This window comes from Cricetulus griseus, chromosome 3 (genome assembly GCF_003668045.3).
Source record: "Cricetulus griseus strain 17A/GY chromosome 3, alternate assembly CriGri-PICRH-1.0, whole genome shotgun sequence".
Taxonomy (NCBI): Eukaryota; Metazoa; Chordata; class Mammalia; order Rodentia; family Cricetidae; genus Cricetulus; species Cricetulus griseus.
Window position 1 is genome coordinate 78,999,767 of NC_048596.1, and position 19,817 is coordinate 79,019,583.

Here is a 19,817-nt window from a genome sequence, read left to right on the forward strand (position 1 = left end):
TTTATGGATTATCCTGCTTATTGTGCTGACAGTATAAGGTAAAAGACAATTGTACCTAATGACCTTACAAGTCTAATCAAGGGAACCAGTTGCTTTTTATTCTAGTAAGACCTGTGCTGTTAGACTTGGATTTGAGCATAGGAACTGAGTCCAGAATGGTTTTACAGAAATGAAGTAGTTGACATGTATAACTTTTCCACATGTAGCTGTAATATGATAGGTAAAGTGGTTCATATAGTAGGAAGCATATTTTTGTGGAGGTTTTGAAGTTTGTGACAAGTCTCTATATTTTAAAATTTCTAGTTTTAGAAAGTTAGTGTATTATTCTGATTTAAGGAACTTTTGTTCCTGAACAGCGTACTGTCACAACTGTGTATACATGGTTGACTCTGTCACCATATTGAGATATCTTAAAGGCCAGGCACTATGTTACATATTCTTGTATCCTAACATGCTGCACAATGTTCTCAACATGTGGTAGCAGATACTTATTAGCTAGGGACATGAAAAGGTTAAATAAAATTTGAAGCAAACTGTGATTAAGCATCAAGATGAAGATTGGAGCATTCAAGGGAGGAGAACTTGCCAGCTTTCCAACAGGCTGGAGAAATTCAGTAGTCTGTGTGAGGTTCAGTCCATGTGACCTACAGGCTATGGGCTGTGTTCTCTTTAGCACAGTATGTTACAGAAGCATCTGGGTTCCATATACAGCTTATAAAGGAAGTTGAGTATTTGTGACATTTTAGGCTCCTCTTCAATCAAGAAGTGGTACTTTAGGCCTGTCAATTGTACTTAGTTTTTTGTTTTGTTTTGTTTTAGCCACCATCAGAGACTGATATGATGCCTGAGGGACCATCTTTTCCTGTCTGTAGCACTTTTGTACAAGAACTTTTTCAAGCCCAGTATAGGTAGGAGCAAATGACATGTTTGTTTCCTCTTGTTTTGTCTGCTTAACATAGTTCTATGTGGTCTTATGTGAATGTTTTACATTTTTGTTTTCAAAGATCTTCTTTGACATGTCCTCATTGTCAGAAACAGAGCAACACTTTTGACCCTTTCCTGTGCATTTCTTTGCCAATTCCACTACCCCACACAAGGTAAGAATGTATGTGTAAAATTAGCATTTGCTGTGATAGGGTACTTCTTCCTCTGTAGCCTCTTGTTAAAGCCTTTCACTTATTGAGCTAAGTAATAGGCTTAATAGTAATAAACACAAGCCGTGTTACATTCTTGGAGCTAAATGCCTGTCTGATTGTACAGGCTGAGCAGCCACATGAAATAGGTAAGCCCATGACATTTTTTTTTTTTTTTCCTCACTGGTCCTAGATTCTCTGGAGATCTTCCTTGTACTTATTTAGACTTTCAGAGGTTCCATAAATTAAGCTATTTTGAAGAAAAATAGCAATTATGGATATGCTACTTGAAAATTATTTTATGAAGATTGCTTTTTCAAAGATCTTTTTACTTGTTTAATAGTTTCTAGTTAGGTCTAAATGAATTTTTCCCATTTGATTCCCAAATAAAGGGGGCATTAACTTCAATTTCATTTGTGTTTAGATAGTCTTCATTTATCACAAGCTGACCTCAAACTTGTGTAGCTGAAAATGACCTTGAACTCCCACTTTCCTGTCTTTAGGTTCCAAATGCTGCAGTGGTGGACATATGCCACAGTTTCTGGTTTACGTCATACTGGGGGAATACAGGGCTATGCATGCTAGGCAACTGAGCTGTCTCAGGCCTCATTTTAGTTTTTGTGTTGATTTCAGGTTAGGTTTGTTTCACTTCGTCCATATTTTAGCTAAAATAAGTGACTAATGAGAAGATCTGACTTTGTGATCTGTACAGGCCTCTCTATGTCACTGTAGTGTATCAAGGGAAATGTTCCCACTGCATGAGGATTGGTGTGGCTGTGCCTCTGTCTGGGACTGTTGCCAGACTTCGGGAAGCTGTGTCTATGGAGACAAAGATCCCCACTGATCAGGTAATAACCTGCTAAGACCAACTACACATGAACCACTAAAGTGTTGTTTTCTGCTTATCTGGATTTTTTTTCCCCTCTTTTTCAATTTTCTGCCCAATACGTTAGAAATTTAAAACCAGTTGCATTTAGTGTTGTGGGGAGGGAAAATCCAGACTCAAAGAATACAATGTATAGAAAAACCCTTACCTGCTTTAGTTAATCATATATATGAAAGGAAAAACTGCTTTATGCAAGACCTTGTGGCTTTCTTTGTAAAGTATGATTGCTTGGCCTTTCACACTACTGTGGTGTTTGACAGAGAGGCTTAGGAATCCCCTCCTGTTATGGTGGTAAAAATGGGCATCTTGCCAGTATGATGTTCTGTATATAGTATATGTTCATTTGTGCTGCTTTTTTGGCCTCTGTTGTGACACTGAGGTTTGAACCCAGGGCCTTACCACTGCTAGTAAGTGCTCTATACATGAGTTATACCTGCCACCCTGTTTTGTTTCCTTACTGAAGGCCAAAGTCTTTTAGATAGGAAAAAGTTGGGTTGGGGAAAAGGGAAGGGAAACACATCTTTGATAACTAGTTATGTTTAAATTGACCAAAAAATTCTTTTGTGTTGGTGACTTAACATATTTTATAGTTTTTATTGGAAAAACATTACGGGAAACATTCCTTGGGATTTATAAGGAAGGATGACTTACCGGTGAAATAGCTTTTCCTTGGATAGCTTTTGGAAGCTTCTGTATAATCTTGTGAATAATAGAAGTATTTTGTTCTTTGGCCTCATTTGGCCCCAGTTAGGCAAATACACTTAAAGTTGTGTTGCCTTAATGTAGCAGATCTCTTCTTTTTTCATAGGCTGAGTACTAGCACAATGCTGAAATGTTGGTATTTTCTTTTCTTTAAATTACTTTGTGATTATTTTTCCTCTCCAGGATGAGGTCTTCGAATCTAAGGCAGTGCAGCTGTGTCTTTAAAGCCCCAGTGCTGTCTCACTTTTTTCCACATGTGGTAGAAATTGGTGATATAATTACTAGTTTGCTTTAGCCCTTAGCTTTCTGGAGAGGTAAATTATGCTTCCATGCTCACTAGGAGAAAAACAGCATAAGCATAAAATTCCTTAGAAGGAAACATGCAAAGTGCAAAGAGCCTTTTTCTTTTTTTTTTGAGGGGGGGGGTCATTTGTGAAACAGGCCTCCAGCCTTTTCACCTCAGACTTGTTGAATGTTGGGACTCTTGAGGTGGTGATGGGGAACTGGCAGTTGGTGTCCAATGGTGCTTCTTCATTCTGTTGAAGAAGTCCCTGTTCAAGGACACAGGGCTGGTTGATGTCAGGCTGGGCCTGGAACCTTTTCTTGCTCTGCTCAGTCTAGTACTTTTGCATTGGACAGTACTGCTGAACATGCAGCATAAACTTTAAATGTAGCCATTGTTTTTCTTCCCTGTCTTTTGTTTTTCTGTTTCATTGTGAAAAATATAACTTAGAAATTAAAAGTATCTTAAGTACCAGTGCTAAGAAGATCACTAACTTTAGTCCTATGTTATATAGTATTCTTTAGATTTTTTTTCTGGGAGTATCCTTTAATTTTTTCTAAAAGTAGAGTCATTACACATATCATTTTCAGCTGCTTTTTGTTTTACTTAGAGCTTGGCTTCATAAGGGAGATAGATATATGCAAGTTATCTTTTCTAGTAGCTGTCTCAGTCAGTAGGGCTGCATTTAACTAGTTGATATAGTTGGACATTTGAGTTGATTTTATGTGTTTCAGTACAGATAGCCATGGTCATTTGACTTTTTTTTTTTTAATCCGAAAAGAGATTTAATGATATCAAAGAATGTCTTAGATTCAGATGTAGTCTGTCCTCTCCATGAGATGGAAAACATGTGGAACCCTAGGCAGGTCTCTGTTTCCTTCTTCCTCCTGTGAAACAGAAGAATGAGTAATTCTGTTATATCCTGTCCCCAAACTTAGAGGAACTCTGGATTTTGTGCCATAGAGTTCTCTATTCAGAGTGTATTTCTACACAGTCATAGAGGCTATTACACATCTAAGTCTTTCATTGCCAGCAAATGATGTGGTCCTAGAAGACATGCCCCCACTGAGCATTACCAACCTGATGGTCTTGTGAAGGTCAGGGTAGGATTAGAAGATCATTTTATATTGAATTTCCAGTTACCCAACTGTTCACATTTTCCCCATTTTTTAGATTGTGTTAACGGAAATGTACTATGATGGGTTCCATCGTTCCTTTAGTGACACAGATGACCTGGAGACGGTTCATGAAAGTGATTGCATTTTTGCCTTTGAGACTCCAGAAATATTTAGGCCTGAAGGAATTCTCAGTCAAAGAGGTAAATGGTCACATCTCTATAATGCACCTGAGTTTGCAGATTTGACCACTGTGGGCACTGAAGTATTATATAATAGTATGCAATTTTAAAAATTGTGATTAAGTATACATACTGTTGTGTTTTTAGATTTTTATTATTTCTTGTTTGCTTTTCTTGGTTTTAATAAAATCTTTATTTGTTTTATTGCTAGTGGTGATCCTTCTGAACCCCAAATCTGATTTCTGTGTGTTGAACATCTGACTCTTCACTTGCTTGTTATATTAATTTCTTTACATGCCTTCACATTACCTAGAGTTCCACCTTACCAACTTTTCTCCCTATTTTGTACAAATTTGCTTTAAGCTACTTGAATTCTCTAGTTGTGTTATGTGTGTTTGTGTTTTAATCTCCGTTCTGTTCCTTTTTCTTTACTCTTGAAAACTATTAAGTATGTTATAAAGATATCCTTCCCCAAGTTACTCAGAGAACAAGGATAATTTCTTCTTTTTTTAAAAAAAATGTTAGTAACAACTTTTTAAATTTGGGTTCTTCTATTTTTGACATGAATTTGTGCTTAGATGCCCTTTCTCCCATTCAGTCTGGTGGATTTTTTTTTTCTTTTTACACAATTTCCTCTAATAAATCACTTTTCCCATATTTTATTCCCTTTTTTTTGTTTGTTTTTCTGTATCCATCTCGCTGCACCAGGAGTTTGTGTTCCTGTGCTCAATGATAAATAAAAACACAAATTTAAGATAAAGACAATAGAAGAGAGAAATCTCAAAACTAATTCTTTAAAAGAAAAAAAGAAGGTATAAATGAAAGAATAGCCCCAACTTTTTTTTGTAACTAAACAATGCATCTGGACAGAGTCAGGTACCAACAAAGATAGACGAGTAAGTGAGTCAGAATGTCCCCAGTGACTGCTTCCTCTAGTAAAGCCCGATTTTCTTGGGTTTGCACTGCTTCTTAGTAGTGTTTTTTAGCTGGGGACCAAGACTTCAAGTACATGGGCCTGCAAAGGACATGCTGGCTAACTTCCAGATTGCAGCTCAGTCATTGCTTCTGCTTGTCTAGCATGTGTATGTGGAAATGACCAGCTTTCTCCTCTGTCTGGTATTCTTTGGAGCATTGGCCATGTTTTGGTTGATCTTTTTATACCTAGTAGTTTCTAATATGCAGCAATATTCTTTTCAACTGAAAGAATCCCCCCAGTTCAGTTGCTGTTCCTTGAATGCTTAGGGTTTATCTTATCACATGGAGTTCCTATGCATTAATGAATCTCATATCTAAACATCATACTTTATCTAGAGCATGTCTCTGTTGAAAGGTGTATCACTTGCAAGCATATGTTAGACTATGATTTAAAGACCATATGAGTGCTCTAGTTAGTAGCAACATGTGAGAACACCATACTCCCCACTCTGGGAATGACAGCTGTGAATTAGGTTAAATTACTGGCCCCAGGTCCCATCTGTTAGGTGACACAGGGCTGTGATTTAAAGAGTAGATTTTTGCAGCAGTTGAACAGCATCCTTTTATCTCCCTAGAAATCATGATCACTTCACACATCTACCTTTGCCAAGAACCTGAGAATGAGGTTACCTGTTGATTCAGATTTGGTTTCTGTTACCTTTATTTTTCTACTCTTGTTCCTTTGGGATCTCTTTGTGGTGTTTATGCCTAAAATTTGTTCTTCTCTCTAGTAGCTTGATTAAAGTTCAGGTATTTTTATTTCTAGTGATTGCTTTATTAAACTATCTGGAGTTTATTTTGATATTAGCTCTGTGCTTGTCATTCAAATTATTACAATGCTGTGGCATCTTAACAGCAAGTCTTAGACTGCTGACTACTTAGCTTAGTGCCAAACCTCTGCTGTGAATGCTTTCCTATAAGCTGTTCTGTTTTCTTCTTCTAGTGTTATTATTGGTGGTGTTGGCAGAAAGGCCCTTTCTTCTTATGGGGCTATATTTCACTAGGTGACATCCTTTTGAAAAAGTAAAAGAATTAACAGATATTGCCATTGATTAGCTACAGAGCCTTGTGATAGGTATTGACTAGCTGGATGGATGACCCTGTGTAACAAGAAGCTCTGCTATAGGACACTGAAGATTTGTGCTGTCAGGCATTTTTGTTCTTGCTAATGTGGGGTGATCTGTTCTATTATGTTCTCACAACAGGTCTGGATTAGTAAGTGCAGTTTTACTTCGTTTTGATACTCAGGGACAAGAAATTGCTAGTAAAATCTTGTAGATGATTTCAAATGTCTACATTGCTTTTGGAATACATTTGGTTACTAGTTATTGGATCTAACTTTAAATTGTATTTGTGGGTTTTTGTCAAAACTGTCTGACTTTGACTCATGTGGAGAATTCTAATTTCCAGTTTTTAAAGGTAGGGAATCTTACTTTAAAGGAAACAATGAATGCTGATACCTAGCCTAATGGCTAGATGAATAATCTCATAGTAGAGTGTTTGTCCCTATTTTTGATTGTGGTTTAAATTATATAATGACAGTTTCTTATTATTTCTATTTCTGTTCTTTGTAATGAATAAAGAAAAGAATCTTGAAGAGCTAAGTTGAGCTGTTTTTATTCTGTGTCAGGCATTCACTTAAACAACAATTTAAACCACTTGAAATTTGGCTTGGATCATCACAGACTGTCTTCTCCACCATCAACAGCAGCAAAACCAGGGAAAGTGGACTTGCCCACCAGAGTGGCAAGCGACAAGATTGTTCTGCTTGTGTGTAACCGGGCCTGTACTGGGCAGCAAGGGAAAAGGTAAGAACCAGATTATTTCCCAATAAATACTAACATTTTTGAGACTACATACTTTGAAATCTTTTGAAAGCAGGGATGAAAAGAATCTACTTTTAGTGGGAATTTTGTTGTGGTTTTGAGATAAGGAATTCACTGTGTATCCCAGGCCACCCATGAACTCCTGATCCTTTAGCCTCAATTCCCAAATGCTGGAGTTACAGGCAGGTGCCATTATGCCTAGCTGCAGTTCATTTTCTATTCTGTTATTCAGAAGGAATCTTTGTATAAGTTGGTTTGGTTTGTTTGATTGGGAAGGGAAAGGCTAAAAATTAGGAAGTTAGAATTTGAAAGCTGCTTATTTTAAAGCTTGCTTAAGCTGGGTGGTGGTAGTAGTAGTGCACACCTTTAATCCCAGTCCTTGGGAGGCAGAGGCTGGTGGATCTCTGTGAATTTTAGACCAGCCTGGTCTACAGAGTGAGTTCCAGGACAGCCAGGGCTACACAAAGAAACCCTGTCTTGGAAAAAAGGGGGGAAAAGCTTGCTTAGATTTTGAAAGCTATGTCCTGTGTGTATTAGACTTTTCTTAGAATTCTGAACCTGTATCTTAAAAAAAAAAGTCTTTTGTGTATTTCTTTGTATGGTACTTGTTTCCTAGACTTGAGTCCCAAACTGAACACATTATCTTTCTCTTTTAATATTTCCTGTCTTGGCAAGTGGCACAATTATTCATTCAACATTCTGAGTCAGAATTTTTTTCCTGCTTGAGAACTGTCCTAAAACCAGTTAAATTGTAATCCAATTTAAAAAGATCAAGAATAAGGGATTGTAACTCTGAAGGGATTGCTGTAATTTAAGGTGACCATGTTGTTTGTGTGGTAGATTTGGACTGCCTTTTGTCCTGCACCTAGAGAAGACAGTTGCATGGGACCTTCTGCAGAAGGAGATCTTGGAGAAGATGAAGTATTTCTTGAGGCCTACTGTCAGCATCCAGGTTTGTAAGCATTTTACTATCCCAGTAGCACATGCTTTTTACTCAGAAACAGCAGTCAGTACAGAGAAACTGCTTTTGTTGGAATTTTCAAGACTGAGAATTGACTCCTGGTTTCTGAAAGGAGTTGCTATTGAAAAGTTCCCTTAAACTGCTGTGTATTCCTTTATGGTGCTTATCTAGTACAGCTGGTATATGATCAGCATGAGATGTTATAGAACATCTGTCTGTAAATTTTAAAAATACTGTTTTATTGGAAGGCCAATAAATTAGTGTTCCGTGAAAGCAATGGAATGCTTAAATAATTGATAAATAAGTTGCCTTTGAGTGCCTTGTATGTAATGTGGAGGAGTACTTTGAAAGGTGAGCTGTTTGCTGTATCTGATCTGTTTTGGAAATGCCACTGTGAAACATGCCCTTGGCTAAGTTCAGCTGAATTCTCATTTGTCATTTGATATAGGTGTGTCCATTCAGTTTGCGTGTGGTCAGTGTTGTGGGAATAACTTACTTGCTGCCTCAGGAAGAACAGCCCTTGTGCCACCCAACAGTAGAAAGGTAAAAGACAAATAAAACAGTTTTCAAGAATGTCACATGTACCCATGTGACACTTAATATAATGTCTGATGTCTGGTATAATTGCCATGTAAGTGTCTTAAGTTCTTTAAGCGCATGTAGAGGTTAAGTACTTGGCAATTTGATGTGCCATGTATTGCTGATACCGAAGGAGGCCTGCCCCTTTCTGAACAGAGACAGAGGAGTGGATGGGGACAGGCAGATGGGAGGGAATGGGAGGGGGGTGGTGTGGAACTGTGGCTGGGATGTAAAATAAATAAATAAAACTAATAATAATAATAAAAAAACCTAACAAGTAAACATAAAAAAAGAAAAGAAATTAAGTATTTATTTTACTTTTGACTCCTATTGGGTTCAAGGTTGTCCTAGTCAGGGTTACTATTGCTGTGATGAAACACCATGACCAAAAGCAAGTCTGGTGGGCCTTACACTTCCACATTACTTGTCATCATTTAAGGAAATGAGGACAGGAACTCAAACAGGGCAGGAACCTGCAGGCAACAGCTGATGCAGAGGCCATGGAGGGGAGCTGCTTACTGGCTTGCTCCGTATGGCTTGCTCAGCCTGCTTTCTTATAGAATCCAAGACTCAGAGATGGCACTACCCACCATGGGCTGGGCCCTACCCCATCAATCACCTTATAGGCTTGCCTACAACCCGATCTCATAGAGGCATTTTCTCAATTGAGGCTTTCCTTTCTCCAGTGACTCTAGCTTGTATCAAGTTGACATAAAACTAGCCAGCAACGTAAGTATTCTGTGAACTTTATTGAAATTAAAGTAGCTCATGTTAGGAAGTTTAAAAAAATACACATAAACACACACACACACACACACACACACACACACACACACACACACGTATGTATGCATAAACAAATAAATGATAAATAAATTATACTCATTCATGATGATTGAAGTGTTCCAGGCTAATGTTCTGTTCGTACTCTAGTCATTACCCTTATTTAGTAACTTGTTGTCTAGAAGGTAAAGTCCATATCCTGTAGTTTTAACTTTCTACTTCTCTTTGGCCAGGTCTCTTTGTTATCCCTCTCCCCACTACACCAAACCTGCCTTTGTCTTCATTGTACGGATGATTGCTTGAACATATGGCACTGTCCGTAATCCTTTATTGTGAAAACATTTATTGTTCCTCCTCCTCCAGAGGAATTAGTTGCTCTGCTTTGATATTCCTGTGATTTTTATACATAATATTCTATTATCTTTATACTGTCTATTGTGCTAGCATATATATATATATCTATATATATATATATGTATACACTACCCATATATGGTTACATAAATATGAAGAGTTGCATTGTTTGATACTTTTCAACACATATTTTTTCAAAACACAGGAGCTGGTCATGGTGGTCTATGCCTATAATTGCAGTATAGGAAGATCAGGATTTGAAGGCTGTCCTTGACTACATGGTGAATTTGAGGCCTGGGGTGTATGAGACACTGTCTCATTTTTCCCCCACCACCTTTTTTTTTTTTTTTAAACAGTGTAGTCTTGTTTGAAATGTCACTATTTGGTTGCCTTGAAAGTAGCTAAATAATCTAAAAATATTGCATAGCATACAGAAGATAAAAGATGCGTATTATTAGCCATTAGTGATGAGTGTCTCAAAAAATGGTGATGACCAGTGAATTGGCTGGTATGTATTTATGGAGGAGGAAGGTACAGGGGAGTTGACATGGATATAAGATAGGCATAGGGGGTGGGGATGGGCAAGTGTGAGAGCAGACTGTTCTCAGGAAACTGAATCTAGTCTCTGTGTGGGTGAGGCATTGGAAAGATAAATAATATTTGAGAGTGTGCAAGCAAACTCTTATTTCTATATTGAATGTTTTAAGGATTTTTCATTCTGTTTCTAAACTAGTACAAAATTAGAGGCTACATTGGTCTCATTAAAGACTTTCTGATGGGAAACTATTCAGATTTTCTGTAATAATGAGATTCTAGATAGAATATAATCACTGTAATCACATTTAAGTAAAATCTTTCTTTTAGAAAAATAACATGTGGCTCTACTCTCATCCTCTAGGGCATTAAAATCCTGTGGACCAGGTGGCACAGCTCATGTGAAACTGGTAGTAGAATGGGACAAGGAGACAAAAGATTTGTGAGTTTTTAAAATTTTTAACTTTATTAATGTTTTGCAGCACACAGAGCTTTCAGTTTAGCTGGAATATACAAGTCTTACCATTAACTGAGTATCTTAAGTGGTTTTAACCCTTTACTGAAGCAGTTTATTATTATTTTCCTGACTTCTTTCCAAGGCTCAAAACCTTAGAAAATCTATTTGCTGCTTAGGGGAAAGCCACGTGTTCATTAATTGCTGTGTGTGTTGATTTACTTTGATTTTTTTGTTACAGGATCATAGCTCTTGTAGGCTTAAATCAGACAGGATAAGGTGTGTTCAGGATTGTTCAGCTATAGACCAGTAAGCTTGTATTAAATGCATGTACTTAGATATTATGGACAAGAATGAATGACTTAAGCAGCACCGACAGAGAGCTTGCTCTGGTTAAGAGCACATACTACTCTTGCAGAGGAACCAAGTTCAATTCTTGCACCTGTGTCAGGAGGCTAACAACAGCCTGTAACTCCAACTTGAGGAGAATTGACACTTCTGGCCCCCATGGGCACCTACACTCACATGTGTGTACCCATATAGATACACATAATTTAAAACACAATAAGCACAATCATGGACAGTTCCAGAAAAGCTAACTCCAAGTTCACTCTTGAAAGAACTTTACAGATGGAGAAATTTCCAAGAACATTTTAGAAAGTAGAAGAGTTGGATTACCACATTCTTATGCTTTGATCTTTTAGGTTATGAATTCATAGCTACTTTGAAAAGCTGTTGTTGTATCTGCTTTATAAGACATTCTCTGAAAGCTGCCTTTCCGCTGAATTGCAGCTTGTTTGTAAACACTGAAGATGAGTATATCCCTGATGCAGAGAGTGTCCGTCTGCAGAAGGAGCATCATCATCAGCCACAAACCTGCACTTTATCCCAGTGTTTCCAACTCTACACCAAAGAAGAACGGGTAAGATGCAGGGCCTGCAAGTTGTCAGTGAAGAGATTAGTCCTGTCCAGGAACACACATGCCTGTGCCTCAGGAATTTGCATTCCCACAGGCTCTATGCACTAAGTGGGCATTTTTTGTGTTAGTCCTTTTAGGACTTTAACAAGGAGTGACTTAAATTTTTGAGTATTTAGAGTGCTCTAGAAATGAACCTTTGTAATTATTTTATTTTTAATTATTAATATATTTTTGTTCATTTCATTTTGGAGGTCTTATTTTCCTTAGTAATAAAAACTTTTCTCAAAATTTTTTTGTTTCATTCTGTGTTGTTTTATGTTTTTTGTTTTTGAGACCAGGTCTCCTGATTTAGTCCTAGCTGGTAGATCAGGATGGTTTCAAAGGCCTCTACCTCTCCCTCTTGAGTGCTGGTATTACAGCCGTGGCCACCAACACAATCCAACTTTTCTCAATTTAGTATACATGTCCTGTAAACACAGGTGTCAGGACCTATTCAAATTTAAATTAAGCAAAGTAAGATAAAATGAAAAATTAAGTTCCTTAGTTGGGTAAACCCCATCTCAAGTACTCAGTGTCAGTGGCTCTGGTATAAAGCAGTGCACATATCATGTTATGTTGGATCATAGTGTGCTGGACCACTTGGCACAGTGGTTTACATATAGTAAGAACTCAGTAAATATTTAATTGTTGAATTGACAGGTAGGTGGATGGATAAATCTCTGTGGGACTCAGGCCTATGAGAAATCTTGACCAGAGTGTGTAGAATTTAACTCATCTTGCTTTTCATATATGTGTTAGCCTGACTGTGTGTGGCTGTGACAGAACAATTGATATACTCAAGATAAACAACATAAGAGGGAAAGATCTGTTTTAGCTCATGGTTTCAGGCCAGAGTCTTTTGCTTTGTCTGGGTCTGTTATGAGACAGAATATCCTGAAGATGGGAGTATGTGGAGAAGGCTTCATGGTTGGCGGGGAGTAAGGGGAGAGAAGGAGGAGGGGTAGGGAAAAAGATACCCCAAAGGTCTACCCTGAGTGACTCTCTTCCTCCATCCAGATCTTACCAAGGTTTCTAATACCTACAAAAATAGTGTTACCAGGTAGGGACCAAAATTTAGTGCATGTACTTTCAAGGAACACTTGTATTAAGCCATAGCTGGATTATAATTTTGGCCAGTAGTTTACCCTTTGCTCTTGTACATATGGAATTAGGCACCTCAGAATTAGAAGAGACTTAAAACTTCTTTTTTCTATTCTTTTACCTCATTTAAAATGAATGATTATTCCAGCTGCCTGAGTGCCTTCTGTTATAAGGAGTTTGCCTACTTAACACCTGGTGCCCATTTCCTTTCTTGATAGGTCTGATAGGGACTGAAATTGGCCTGAAATAGGTCTCCTGGTCATACTACAAGAAATAGTAATTTTTTTCAAATATTGGGAAATAAGTTTCAGAATATCACTGAGTTCTCTCCACCAATCTGTTTGTAGCAAGTTTCTTCAAAAATAGTTTATCAAAGGACTTGTGTTTATCAACTTTTAGCTTCATTATAAAATAGCCAGTTGGCTTGATTAAAGATTCTTGGCTCACTGTTTTTTTCACTGGTTGTTCTTAAAAGTTGACTTGAGATGTTTGTTTGAAAATAATACAAAGCTTAGGGGCTAGCAGACTGATGACTGCAATTGATCTACAAAACAGCTCACTGCCCTGGATTGGGTAATTTGTGCTGGCAAGATAGCTTGCTCTAGAGTCTAGAATCTAGAGGCTCATTCATTTAAAGGTTTGTCAAATACCTATAGTGTGTTGGGTCCTAAACAAAGCACTCTAATACTCAATGAGCAAGATAGTGGTTCTTCCTTCATGTTGTTCATACCCTAGAGAAGGGAAACAACCATATAAGGGAAGCAAAGGTCTTAGGGTAGGAAGGAGCTTGACAGGGTTGAAAACAGAAATGTAATCAGTGTGGCAGGAGCACAGGAGCTAAGGGAGAGAGTTAGGATAGTGCGAACTCCAGTGAGAGCCTTGACTTTATATGTGTCTCTATCTAAATATCTTCATAGCCAAGAGAGGTGCTTGACTCATTGGAAGTGCTCAGTAAATATGTACTGGAATGTGTATGTGGTGGGAAGTTTAATGTGGGTTAAAAATAACAGTATATATATAGAGGAGGAGGTTGAACTTAGCAGTCAGTTGTGTGACAATAATTTAGGGTCCAGCTGTCTTCAGGCTCAGTACAGATGAGCAGTGCTGTATGGGTGTGAGCCATTGTTGTGCTGTCCATAGAGACTAAAACTGTGATGTTGCTGGTGCTGCTCTTTTTATTACTTTAAACGTGGAAGAGAGGGTGGGGATGGTACATCTGGAGTCATGAAACAGCCAAGAATATTTGATGAGGAGGCCTTCAGGGGAGTATCTAATAGTTATTTGGGGGTCCTTGAACTGTCCTGTGTTGAGGTGTTGGGCTTATTTTATGTAAAGAATAAAATCTAAAGGTTGGGAATGCTGAAGAGAGTCATCTTGTCTTGCCATGAGGAAGATCTAGGTAGAAGACCAGACTAGAAGTCCATATGTTTGTAGAGCTATCTCCTTTACTCTCAGGAAGACTTGATAGACCAAGGATACCCAGAGTGCAGTTGCCTGGCCTGGGAGCTTTCCAGCAATTTATAGTCAGTACAGAAATATCTTAGAAACTATCAGACTGATAAGATGTTATGACATCAGTACTGTATTTCATGAAGGTATATATTTATAATGTGTTAGGATTTAAACAGAGACTCACTTTTGACACAAGTATAAAGATCGAATAGTCACATAAGGGGAATATTAATATGCCACATGAAATGTGGACTTACTACATGATACTTTGGGCCCCTTTCATCTGGCTTTCTGATCATTCCTGTTGACCCAAACTTCTGCCTTCCTGTCCACCAATCTTTTCTGTGGACATGATTGAATTGCATCATCATGAAAACTGAGTCCATCAGTTGTGCTTCCCTTTTAAGTTACCAGACTGGTCTTTCTCCTCTATTCTACCCACATTTACTGTTGGTAGCACTCTTGTACACTAAGCCTCTTCTTGTTTATCTGATTTGAAGTGTGGACACTGGTTTCTGAGGTTCTCAGTGGCCTCTGCTCACGCTTCATTTGATCATCTCATGGTGCCTGGCACTAATGACTAGATAGACCGTCCCCTTCACTCTTTCTTGCTTTATCTAAAGGAAATGCTTCTGTTTGGCGCGCGCGCGCGCGCGCGCACACACACACACACACACACACACACACACACACACACACACACACACACACACACGTAGATTTTTCTTTGTGGTTCCACCTTCAGATTCTGGTGGCTTCTGAGGTTGGTTATTTCTCTTAAACAATTTCTTCAATTTTCTGACTTTGGCTCTTTCACATTCTGGTGAGAATTATCTCCATTCTTAGGGCTTTCCTTACCTCATCCCATTTGTGATCCCATTGTGATCCCATTTGTGTTTGATGTTGCCCCACCACCACTACCCCGGCTGGATTTTTCATGCATTTGACACTTCTGAGTTGACATGTCCCCAGTTTTCCTATTTAGAGATGCTGTATTTGGATATAGAATATTGGACTGATGTTTGGAAGAGCTTGTTGAGAGCATATGGGGAGGATTGTTTAGAGCAGTTCAATGCTGCTAGAGGAGAGAATGGTTAGGACACATGAAGTGTGGGTGAGAGAGTGAGAACATGGAGTGCAGTGTGTTCATGGAAGTTAATGTGGAGAAGAGACAGGCTCAGAAATGGAGGGATGTGGGGTGAAAGGAAGAAGGAAATGGGAGGGATTTGGGGCTTGGGATAGCCCCCTATATTCTACCTTGTTTGGCAGTAGTAGGGTTAATCAGGAAAGATGTTCTATATTAAAGAAAGTCCATATTGATGCAAAGGTGATAGGTTGCATTTGTGGTATGCTGGGCTTGGGGGTGTTTCTGTGACAAGAACATTTAGTCATTCTTCTTGAGGGAGGGAGGGTTAGCACTCATCCGGTGTCCATACTGGCCATTTGCTACTTGTGGTTGTGTTATACCATTGGCTGTCATCCCATGCAGCTTCCAGAGAGGTGCTGAGTAATACCAGGCCCTGGGCAAGAAAGTAGTTCAGCTGTCTGCCATGACAAAGATTTTCATTATGTGATGCCTAAAGGAAGTTCTGCTCTTTGTTTTCAGCTTGCTCCAGATGATGCATGGCGGTGCCCACACTGCAAGCAGCTGCAACAGGGGAGCATCACATTAAGCCTGTGGACTCTGCCTGATGTGCTTATTATACACCTCAAGAGATTCCGCCAGGTGAGCAAAGCCTGTCCCTGGGGAAAGCTAGCATGACCTTGTTTCTCTTGACTCCTCTTGGTGGCTTGTTTGGGTTCTTTGGTGACTCTGTTGGATTCAGCCACTGATGCTGTCTGAATGTCTCTACATTTTTGACCGACCCTTTCCATAGTCATGTTTTCTAAAGCAAAACTTGACTATCCTGTGATCTTTCAAGCCCTGAACATTGTAGTTCATGCACATGTTTTACTTTATTTTTAAGGGTTTGCTTTAGACTTGCAAATGTTTTCTTTAAATTTTAGTGTGTTTACTTGAGGATTGAGAAGTGATCCTTTGTGAGAGAGGTAGAATTCTATTTATACTTCATATAATACACAGTATTGTCCTGCCTCAAGGAGCTGTTATATAGTTGGGGAGGTGAGTAATAATCATGTAAATATCTGCGTTTTGTTGTACTGCTTTGTGAGTCACTTTTTTCAAAAAGTCTGTCTATCTTTTGAGGTGAAAAACATCATAGCCAGCCCCACTGTAAGAGAATTTAATGAGAGGTGATCTATAGTGAGTCTTTGTGGCTGAATTAAGGAGTTTGTGCCTAAAAAATGAGCAGCTGTTTGCTAGATGAGAAGGAGAAGCAGGACTGTACCTTCATTTGGCAGAGTTTATGCTGAGCCTGGGACTTGAAGAGGCTGAAAGCAGGACAGTGGGGTGACACTATCACTCCAGAAGATGGGTGGTGGGTGCTGGAAGAGAAAGGTAGGTGGAGAGTAGTTGTTCAAGCATACCCTTGTAGGCAGAGTCAGATTTTAGTGAAGAGCTTTGAACAGGAGCAGTGATTACCAAATGTGTGTTTTGAAATGATCCTTTCAGCTGTCGGGTGGTTAGCAGAAGAAAAGTTGCAAGTATTGTGGACATCCTAGAGGCTGCTGCTGACTTAGGAGAGAGTTGTAGCAATAGGGATGGAAAGATGTGAAGACTTAAGATGGAGCAAGCGGGGGACACCTAGTCCCCAGGCCTGGGCTTTTCTAAGCAGCAGGGTGGAACTTAGGGGACTACTCCAGATTCCCAAACCCTTCTATCTTTCAGAACTGGGCTTCTATGGTAATGAAACATGGCACTTGCCTTGGGCATCCAGCTTGGGCTCTGTAGGTGGGAAATTGATTGAAACTTCCAGTCCATCCTTCTGTTTTCTTCCCCTTAATGCTAACTGATTTCCTTCACTTTTCCTTTCAGAATCCCAGACTCAAATGGCAGTGTCATCTTTGACATTCCTTCTTGTCAGTCTAAACTAGGTAGCCACTTGGGCAAATTGACTTGGCTTTTTCATGGATTCCTAGTATGTCTCCTCCTGCTTTCTGTCACCCTACCACTAAATGACTTTGTTGTTGTTCAGGTGGTTGCAGTTGCAGTCTTTTAATTGATTTCTTAACCTCTATATCTCTGCCCTTCCTAACATGTTTTACACACTACTCACAGTTTTTCCCTCAATTCTGGTGGCATCACTTCCTTCCTGTAAGCCTCAGTGCTTCCCTCTTCACTACAAAATAAGGACCCTGTTCTCCAGCCTGGCTTATTCAGAAGCTTTTCTCCCATGGATGTATATTTTCCTTTAATAGATCCATTGTAAATCCTTGGAATTGTCACATTCATGCCTGATTAGTTTGTTAAATGTTCTCCTGGGCAAAGAAAACATGAAATAATAATCATTCAATATTCAAAACCTAAGATTTTTAGGTTTTAAGGAACCTAAGGGTTTAATGGAAAATACAGATTATTCAGGGTTGTTGACTATATAGCTAAGTTCAGCCAAGTAAATGTGCTTGTTGGAGAAGTAGGAAGGGAAGGATCACTGCCTATTGACTGCCTCTCCAGTGCTAGGTGTTGGGGTTTGCCCTATACATAGTTAGACTCTATCTTCAGGCATCTGACAGAAGTGTCAGGATGAACCACCTGAAATTGTCACTTTTCTTCTAAGCTTGCCCACCCTCCAAAGCTTTGACAGATAAAGAAATGAAAATCCAGAGGTTCATTTTCACCTACATGTTGGTCCTCATTGGTTCCACTATAGGTGGTACTAAAGCTTGTTCCTGTATACAGATAACACTATTAATCTATTTCCTTCTTGTGTGTCTTAGGAAACATCAGATAGGTGATTCAAAGTGATTTAACTGACAGGGCCCACATTTTATGCTAAACTGAGCTTCCATCTGCTTACATTAAAATGTCATCAGAACTTGTTTTTCTTCTTGTAACAGGAAGGAGACAGGCGTATGAAACTTCAGAACATGGTCAAGTTCCCCTTGACTGGCCTGGACATGACACCTCATGTGGTTAAGAGAAGCCAAAGCAGCTGGAGCTTGCCATCTCATTGGTCCCCATGGAGACGGCCCTATGGACTCGGGAGGGACCCTGAGGACTACATTTATGACCTGTATGCTGTGTGCAATCATCATGGCACCATGCAAGGGGGGCACTACACAGGTCTGCAGTGTGAGAGGCTGCGTGTCTGTGCTGACGCTTCCTTCAGGCTGTTTGCTTGTAGCTTTTGAACCTCCCTTTCTTTTCCAGTGTGCCTTTTGCCAGCTCTGAGAGCAGCTTCATCCTCCAGATCTCTGTCCAAGATCAAATACATGAACCTTCTTTCTTCTGAGTTCATTCATCCAGTAGTGAGCAGACCTGATGGGAGATTGTTTGCACGAGACAGCTGAGGAGCCACTCTTGTTTACCCAGCGTGCCTCCCCATTATAGCTATGTGATGCTTTTGAGGCTCTAGCATCTCCCTAACTTAGAATGATCATGAGCCACTTTCATGATGTCTTTTTCTTTTAAGGGTAAATTTACTTTTGCATTATAAAAGCAACTCTTTTCAGCACAAGAAGTCTAGAAAGAGGTGGAAAGAATGCTATTGTGAAATGGGCTTATGAAGATAAATGCTATTAACATCATAGTTAAAATATACACAGTTAAACAGCATTTTAGTCAACATTAAGTGTCCAGTTTGGTGGTATTGAGAACACATTGTTGTTTAGCCACATCACTATCCATTTCCAGAACTTTTTCATCTTCTCAAACAGAAACTCATTAAACTGCCCCTCCTCCAGTCTCTAATAGCCACCATACTCTGTCTTGATGAACTTATTATCCTAGGTGCAACTTGTACATAGGACCACACAGTATTATTCTTTGTAACTGCTTTATTTTATTGAGTGTAATGTCTTTAAGGTTCATCCATAGTAATGTTTTGATACGTTTGCTATTTTATACTGGTGTGACTATACTGGTATGTTTCACTCATAAATATGAAACCCTTTGTAGTTAGCTTGCAATAGACTCTTTTCACATCACAGGTGACTAAATCCCACTATATATCTTCTTGGAGTAGTAACAAGTAGGCAGAGATGTAGATAGAAATGAGATTTAAGGAAACTGCCATGTATGTAGTAAGTGGTAGTGGAGGTGAAATGAGGGGAGGGGAGGAGAAGCTGCCTGAGATTGGGAACCTGTTTGTGCAATACTGCCATATGGGCTCATAGTGAGAGCCACATCTTTTCAGTGGTCCAGTAAAGATAATATTGCTTAATGATATGGTAGCATCTTAGTTTGTGTAGTTACACTGATGTTCTAATGACAAATTGTCTAACATTGCATTTGTCAGAGCGTATTTCTGTTAAGTGACTTGACTAGTTTTTTAAACTTTTAATGTTGATGACTCTCCTTGTAGATTCTTCTCCTAGCAGTTAGCCACCAATTCCTTTGTGGATTGGCAAGGTGATGGTGTCTGTTGGCCTTCCCAATCCTGCATGCTGTCTTCTAATTCAGGAGGCTAAGAAGATGACT

General features: G+C 39.1%; 1 protein-coding gene across 2 annotated transcripts in view; it reads left to right on the plus strand.

Annotated features, from left to right (window-relative positions):
* Usp31 (ubiquitin specific peptidase 31) overlaps positions 1–19,817 on the plus strand; it is a 64,038-nt gene that overhangs the window by 28,818 nt on the left and 15,403 nt on the right. For both annotated transcript variants that reach the window (XM_027410244.2, XM_027410243.2), the window contains exons 3-13: positions 820–908; positions 1,005–1,097; positions 1,846–1,981; positions 4,178–4,322; positions 6,907–7,084; positions 7,943–8,054; positions 8,512–8,606; positions 10,678–10,755; positions 11,560–11,689; positions 15,885–16,004; positions 18,236–18,461. In XM_027410244.2, coding sequence (XP_027266045.1) covers positions 820–908; positions 1,005–1,097; positions 1,846–1,981; positions 4,178–4,322; positions 6,907–7,084; positions 7,943–8,054; positions 8,512–8,606; positions 10,678–10,755; positions 11,560–11,689; positions 15,885–16,004; positions 18,236–18,461 — 1,402 coding nt within the window. The remainder of the gene's footprint in view (positions 1–819; positions 909–1,004; positions 1,098–1,845; positions 1,982–4,177; positions 4,323–6,906; positions 7,085–7,942; positions 8,055–8,511; positions 8,607–10,677; positions 10,756–11,559; positions 11,690–15,884; positions 16,005–18,235; positions 18,462–19,817) is intronic.